The sequence below is a fragment of the Arachis duranensis genome, chromosome 8, assembly GCF_000817695.3.
Source record: "Arachis duranensis cultivar V14167 chromosome 8, aradu.V14167.gnm2.J7QH, whole genome shotgun sequence".
Lineage (NCBI taxonomy): Eukaryota > Viridiplantae > Streptophyta > Magnoliopsida > Fabales > Fabaceae > Arachis > Arachis duranensis.
Window position 1 is genome coordinate 5830237 of NC_029779.3, and position 8366 is coordinate 5838602.

At 32.8% G+C, this 8366-nt stretch overlaps 1 protein-coding gene across 1 annotated transcript; it reads right to left on the reverse strand.

Moving 5' to 3' along the window:
• Nucleotides 1-2776: 2776 nt before the first annotated feature.
• On the reverse strand, nucleotides 2777-3798 carry LOC107460443 (transcription factor MYB73). Its single transcript, XM_016078808.3, has one exon. It carries the CDS (start codon nucleotides 3555-3557, stop codon nucleotides 2823-2825), a length of 735 nt encoding a protein of 244 aa, XP_015934294.1. The 5' UTR covers nucleotides 3558-3798; the 3' UTR covers nucleotides 2777-2822.
• Between the last annotated feature and the right edge of the window lie 4568 nt (nucleotides 3799-8366).

Genomic DNA, 8366 nt, shown 5'->3' on the forward strand with positions numbered 1-8366 from the left:
AGATATTTAGATTGGGCTTGGCTTGGCTTAGGCTTGGGTTAGTAAAGGTTTAAGGTTAGATTATTTTTTCAAGGACTTAATTGTCAATTTTAAATTTTTATAGATTTAAATGTCTGTAAAATAAAAAGTTAGGGATATATTTGTCATTTTAATAAAAAATTTAAATATAATTTGGTTTAAATTGTGTAAACCGATCGGATCGAATTAGATTTGATAATTATAATAAATCGATTTTATTCTAATTTATTCAAAATATTTTATTGACCGGTTTAATAATTCGTCCAATAACAATATGACACATAAAGTCTTTAAAAAAAGACATTTCTAATATCTTTATTAGAGTGGTCGCCATAAAATAATTTAGAGCTTAAATATAAATTTGAAGTATAATTTTTTAAAAAAAAATAGTTATAGTTTAAAATTTAAATAATTATTATATATATTATAATTATTATTTAAGGAGTATTATTGCATTTTTTTTCAAATTGCATTAGTAGTATCAGCGAGTAAGATAAGTGTTTTCTATTTATATTTAGCTAAAATGGTTTTATGATGAAAACATATCACATAAGAAGTAAGAACACACCATAGTTAAATATTTGATTGAAATCTCGCTTATTGAAGTTTTATATTATTGTGTTTTTTTTTTCATTACTCATTATAAAAAAATTCTTAGGCATTGTAAGAGCAAAATGAGTATTGTTACTCTATGTGACTATGTCATTTCTGTTTTGATATATTAATCCTTTTTATTATGAAGAGTGTTAGGAGTAGTAGAATTTGTGATGTTTAGCTATCAATTAAGTATTATTAATATTTTTCATGATATGAGATAATATCTAATATATGATTAATCATTTTTTTATAGTTAAATACTGGGTAGATTTCAATAAATTTCAATAATAGTGCTGGCTCTAAATTATTTAAAACTATATCATAATATATGAATAGAATAGAACAATAATTATTCCTATTTGCTCTCTCTTCAATATAATATATGTGTGAACCAGCGTGGCCCCTAGCTACGGTAGCTTGTTTAATGCATTTTGATTTTGTGTCTATTTTGGCTCTTGGACAGAACTATAGGGTTCGGTCCATCTTCCATATTCAAATAACATATATGACCTTATACCTAAGTTTTTGGCTGCATATGGTAGGAAGCTTGTCATATATATATCGTACGTTTATACCTATATAGTTTGAGCGCAATATTGTGTAACAACAGACGCATGCATTATCTTAATAGTTTTATGCAGGATTAACAAGGAATTATATATATTTGCTATATAACAGAAATCAGCAACAACCAACAAAGATTAGGTTTAAGAGATGATGTTGATCCTTCATATATACTAGATACAGTGAACCGTAGTTTGAATTCTTGCCTAGAAAAATTAAAGTACCTAACACAGAAACAGAAGCGTTTCAAATAAGATTTCTTAAATGGGAAATAATAAGATTAAATTTGCTAAGTATTGATGGCTTGACATAGTTATATTATTTAAACATTCCAGTTCATCCAATATGTATGTACCAGATTCTATGCTAATGCTACGTCACGTATCACGGTGATCAATTAAACGCTACCAAATGAGAGTTTTAAACTTGCTATATATACATGGAACAATGTTTTGGAATCCATTTATACCTTATACCTATACTGGTGCTTGGTTTGTTTCACCACTAATTTTTCCCTGGCCTCTCTCTTAAATGCTGGTTTGACTTTTATGTATAGAATATTGGAAACTTGCATTGCTGTAGTTTAAACATCGTACTTGATCATAAGCGCATCAAAATAAACACTCCGATTGGTAGTTGAATATGCATCATTGCATTGGTTGGACTATATGGTCATAATGGAGATTAAAATAGATCTCTCTTTTCTAATGTATTAGGGAACGTAAAGTTTCCGACTGAGAAGGCACTAATAAACAGCGACGACCGTTGGCTCAAATGATTTAAAGGCGACGCGGTCGAGCCTTTAATTTCTATTAATTGGAATCGGAATAAATTAAAGGCCAAGTAGTAGTACAACTAAACTAACGCGTTTTGCATTGGTAACAAGAATTACGAACTCTCAGCTCCTCTTTTCCATTTTAATATCACATTCAGCTACAGAAATCTCATTCAAGCTTTCCATTATTTCAACACTACTACTTCACGTACTCTTTGTCCTATCGTTTTTATAAAGATTCAATCACCTAAGATAGGGTTCTTAGTCAGTTTCCATCCAGCTGTGAACAGATATCCCTAGCATATTTAAATTTGAACCCAAATAGTATTATACATTGAATACTCTCATGTTGATATCTTTGTATAAAATAGCATTATAAATTGGTAGATAATTTAATATATTTGATTGAATATATTATGTTACGTGTATATTCAAATTAGTCACTAAAATTAATTATCAATATAAAATATATATTAAATATAAATATATATTAAAAATAAAATTATATATATATTTATACACAAATATATATTAATAATTAATTTTAGTAACTAATTTTAGTATACAAATAATATTTTTAAATTATCTACAACGTCTTCACACCTTAAAGGAAGTATCTCCCTGTATTACAAGCTGATTTAATGATCAAATTAAAATAGAAAAAGCAAATAAAGACTAATTATGCATAGGCAGAAGTAAAATAATAAGCCATCCAAGAAAGAAGAAGATTATTATTTACATACACCATAAGTAAAAATTAATTGAAGTGCAGAATATACTTTAAAAACAACAACACCACATTCATTAGTAAGAACCAAAAAAGAAAGCGAAAACTATTGTGATTCATCATATAGTTCATAGACAAGTCTCAATGAAAATTAGAGTGGTCAGAGAAATTTGAAGATACATATTCCCTCACTTCCCTGGCAATCACATCCCTCATCACATCCCAAAACCCTGAACCCACACTAGTCTCCGGCGAGGCTCGCTGTTGCTCCGCCTCCATCGCACCGCTACCACGATCAATCCCAGGCGGGGCAAGAGTCAACGCAGTCAACGGGTCATCCTCCAAGGGCAACGTGCAAGGTGGCAGGGCCCCTGAAGAACACGAGGCTCTCTCGTTTGTTGGCGCCGCAGCAAGAGAAGCGCAAGTAGCGTGAACTCCGGTAGCACTACCACCGCGACGTTGGTCTCTGGCCCTCCGCTTGAGAGTGGAGTTCCAGTGGTTCTTTACGGCGTTATCGGTTCGGCCCGGCAATAACCTGGCAATGGTGGCCCATCTGTTACCGTACTGGGCATGGGCGGCGATGATGGTGTCGTCCTCGTGGGAGGAGAAGGGACGGTGCTCCACCGTTGGGCTTAGCTGGTTGCACCACCTTAGTCTGCAGGACTTGCCCGACCTCCCCTTTATGTAGCGACTAATGAGAGACCAGTTTCGTGCCCCGTATCTCTCCACCAAGCGGGTCAGGATCCGGTCTTCTTCTGCGCTCCATGGACCTTTGATCCTCTCGGGCCTGTTGGGATTCCTTTGCGTTGACTCCGAAGACGAAGAGTCCGAAGAAGACGCCGTGCACGATGAGCTTCTATTATTCAATGCTTCCATTATATCGACTCCACTGAAACTACTATTCAGTTATGACTTATGAGTGATTGTGTAGAGCGAGAATGGTTCTGGGATTAGGAAGTGCAATGGGCAAAGATTATATATGGAGAGAGAGAGAGATAGAGATTGGCGTGTGTATGTGTGATGTGAAGGTGCATGCAGGTTGGAATAATATTATAATAGTAATTAAGAAATGTGCGTGTGCGACTTGGAAGAAGGGGAAAAAGGGATTAAGGGTACTTCCAGGAAAGTGGCTTTGGTTTTTGTACAGTTGGTGGGTGTGGACTGTGGAGGCTTCAATACTGGAGGGTCTAACTACAATGACTCTCCACTACTCTCTTCATATATATCCTTCTTTTTTTTTTCTTTCTGGCTGGCATGCTCTTTGACCATTTTGTCCTCTTTGAAATTTCCTCAACATCTTCATTCTTTTCTTTTAATTTATTTTGCTTTTGTATGTTGCTTGCAATGCATTGCATATTATATAGAGAAAATCTATTCATATTTAATATTGTCATTACAGTTATTAATTCGTCATTTTCTGTTTGTTGCCTTCTTTTGCACCTTGAATCATTGATGATCACAGTTATCATAGCATTATTTTGGGCACACTCCCACTCCGGTAAGGATTGGGTTTCTGGATTTGGACTAATCAAGTTCGCATATATTTAGTCTAAATTAATAAACCAAGAAAAGACCCTAGTATGGAAAATCAACAGCTGTATAGTATAGAGTAGACAGATACTATTTATTTAGGGATGAAGCTATGTAGGGACAAGAGGATAACATTAAATGAGCAGCATAAAATAAAATCATTCTCGTACTAATAACTAGGCTATCAAAATTCGGATGGTAACTCAATTTTTTTAGTTTTCTTAAAATACTTTCTAAAATCATTTTGAAATAAAATTTTGTACAAAGAGAATAAATAATATCTTTATGTATTTATTTTATTAAGAAACTAAAAAATAATAATTATTTTAATCAATGTTCTTAAGACAAGATAATATTGATAAGTAAATCTTTTATTACTATATTATTATTATTATTTATTACACGTGGGCAGAGAGGGGTTAAATAAAGAAATTGATAAAATAAAAAAATATATAATTACTATTAAATTTCTAATTTTTAACACATATAAGTGTTATTATTTTAATTTAAAAATAATTAAATATTTATGTTTTTATTTTAAAAAAATTTGATCCACTTAATAAGATTTTTTTTTTTAGGGAAACATTTAAAACATGACAGGAGAAGTCGAGCTGTTGAACACAAAACAAACGTTTTTTAGATTTTTAATTTAGTACTATAGAATTAAAAGATTGAGAGAAAAGGTAGAAAGCAGTGTCTAAAACCTTTTTGACTGCTTTTGTTTGCTTGAGATCCTATACAGCTGTAATGTAAAAACATATCTCCCAACTCTATCTATAAGCAACCAATTATCAAAAGGAAAAAAAAAGTGGAGTGTTCTGCGGCAATATGTTACAATAAAAAGCTTAGCCTCTGCTGTTATAGTATTTGAAATATCTATTAATTAAGAGGTTTACGTTGAAGTAATAGAAAGATTAAGCATTTTAAAATACTGATCGGCCGAAAACATTTGAAAGTGAAAGAGTGGAAGAAAAGGCATAAAAGAATTAAGCAGCTTGGAAATACTACTTCAACGTCCTCCACGTAGGAAGGGCCCACTACCAGGCTGTAAGAATCTCACGTGATTCAAGTTGAATCCCTTTGACTTTTTGCTCTAATGTAGCGTTTATCCGGTCCCACACTTTCTCCTGGAGCGTGACCTCACACTCCAACCCCACTGCATCTCATCCATTACCACGTCATTCCATTAATTCTACAAAATGAAAAACAACCAAACAAAATAGCATTTGTTACGGGTATCCTGTCTTGTTACATTCGTCAAATTATATTCCGTTGAGTTAATACAATCTTTACAAGCAGGAGTAATATTATTGTTGGGAATAGTTTGATTGGAAAAACAAATTTGAAGCAGGTAAAACACGCGCCTAAAATATGAGTATGATGATGAGGGAGGGAGACATGATGGCAGGGGTAGCCGCCCACGTGGCAAAAATAAATGGTATTTTGGAGTGTTGTGGGGGAGAGGTGTAAAGAAGGGAAGCAGTTGGGCAGTTGATAGTAGCCAGCTGGCACCAAACTCCAATGCACCGACTTTCTCTTGTTCTTGTTCTCAATTTTCAGTTGCAAATGGAATATTAATCCGTTCCTGCACTATATGGTTGCAACATAACCCTCAAGTGACTCAACCAATGCTAACAAACCAGACCACACCATATATAGTGTGTCTATGTGTGATTGCATAGGTGATTACTTATTACTTATTAGTACTACTATCTATATAAATAAATGAAGACAGAAGACGGTTCGGACTACAATAATTCGGGGTAGAGAGAGGCAGTTGCATGGTGGGACCTGGAATCGTAGAGTGAATGGATTTCATTCATGCAGATTTAAAACTCCTGTGAGGCGTGTGAGAGTGATAGGTAGCAAATGGTGGGTCCCACTGTGCCCCCCTCCAACCTATTTGCCGGTCCATTTGGGTCCTACTCCATTCCGCGTGTCCTCCTGAGACGGTCAACCTTGCTGCTCTATTTATCACTAACTTGGTTAGGCGAGTCTGTTTAAATAAATGTTGATCCTTAAAATTTAGGGATGTTTGTAATCCGATTTGGATTGGTTTTGAGTCAAAAATTCATTCAATCTGAGTATTAATTTTATTTGTAGTGTGGTTTAGATTGAATGATCTTTTAAAAAAGATTTGATATGATCTGATCCAATTTCAAGCGGTTTGGATTGGATTTGATTTACGGTTTTATAAATTAAAAAAATTAAATACATATAATAAGTCTCAACATCAAATTTTAAATAATCAACAATGACATAACAAGTCTCAACAATATTTTAAAAAGCCAACAATAACATAAAGAAATAAAATTATAAGTTAGTTAAAATAATTAAATAAATAATATTTTGAACATAAAATATTTATTAAATAATAATAATACTTGAATAATATAAAAATATATAATAAATTGAATATGCTATAAGTATAATTGTAAATATAATAATAAAATAATAATATTATATCACATTGTGCGGTTTGTATTGGATTGGATCGGTTATGAAAAGTAGATCCGAAATCCGATCCAGCGATTTGTAAAAAATAGAATCCAATCAAATCCGAATTAGTGCGGTTTTAATCAATTTTTGGTTTGGATTAAATTGGATGAGCGGTTTAATTTGGATCAGTTTGGATTTAAACACCCTTATTAAAATCTATATTGTTTACCTAGTAATCTATTAATCAACAATAAATNAAAATTTTAATTTTAATTTAACTTTTAAAATTTTTTAATATTATAATTTTAAATAAATTATTTAATTTTACAAAAAATTATACTAAATTTTCAATATTTTGCACTTTAAATTTTATTATAATTATTTTTATATGCTTAATTTATTTTTTTTTAATTTCAAGTCTCAATTTTTTTCTATCGTATTCTTGACTCTTCCATTGTCTTATTTTTGCTCTTACAAATTCTTTTGTCTGCTAATATAACTTCTCTAAGGTCTGAGCTATAAACATTTAAAATTAAATTCTATACTAAATACTGTGTCGGTTTATAATTAACATGATATGCACAACTTGTTTGTATTTCCGTCTCTGCTGCACTTTGAAACAATTGTCTCTTTCTTTAATTGGATAACAGAAGTCCACTCAGATTCAAAGTTTACAGGGTGGAATAAAAGCAATATTTTAACTTATGTGCTTTGTTTTGTTTACTCCATATATGATATGATATGATTCTTGAATGACATTGTTGTAAGAAGCTTATTCTATATTCCAATTCTAAATTTATTATAAATGTAAGTTATTTTTTGTTTTACATAGTCATAAAATTATGATGTAAACATATACTGTTAGTGTAGTTATGACCCCAGATACTGTTAGTGTAGTTAAATGTAAGCATGAGTGAATTGTAATTTTTTGTTTCCGGTTTACAAGTAAAATCAGCTAAATTCATTTATAAAGACCATAAACTGCTTAGGTTGTAGCCCATCGTATTTCATTCCATTTTACATGAAACGTAATTGACCCAACAAGTAGCCCGTTATTTATTGGCCCAACTATAGAGTTAGGGACTGGACTATTGAAACTTATTGTTTTACTTGGAAAAGATTGTCATTTCTTCACCAAAAATACAAAAAAGTTTGTCATTAAACCAATAATGATAGCCATGTCCCCCCCCCAAAAAAAAAACCAATAATGATAGCAAAATAGAATTGTGTGGATTGGGGGCGAAGGTGTACGCCTCTATTGGAGGGAGAAGCTGTAGACTGTTGAACTTGAAAGTCGTTGAAAGCTTTCACGAGATCACATAAGGTAGCTGCTAGCTGTGATAGGTGTGGGATTTTTTTTTTTTTGGATTTGGGCTATGCCTAATAACCCAAACCTGACTCCAAAAACAACCTAATAACCCACTCCCTAAACTAAATGTTGCGGTGGTATTGTTTCTTGCGGCTGTTACTGTGAATAAACTCTATAGCCATGAATTAAACTATTTTATTGTTGCGGATGACGTCCTCTACGCGGCTCAATGAGCTCCTCTTTTTAGCGAACTCCGACAAAGCTAATGACGATGACCAAGATAAACTCCGATGCGCAATATGCTCCGACGAGGCCAGTAAAGAAGACGACGGGCAGCTCCTCTGTGCAGCAAGTTCCAGCAAGGTAAGCGACGAAGACGACGAGCAGCTCTTCAGCGCAACGATCAT

Excerpts from the sequence above, each read along its gene's own strand:
- LOC107460443 (XM_016078808.3), bottom strand. The coding sequence starts at position 3,557 with ATGGAAGCATTGAATAATAGAAGCTCATCGTGCACGGCGTCTTCTTCG.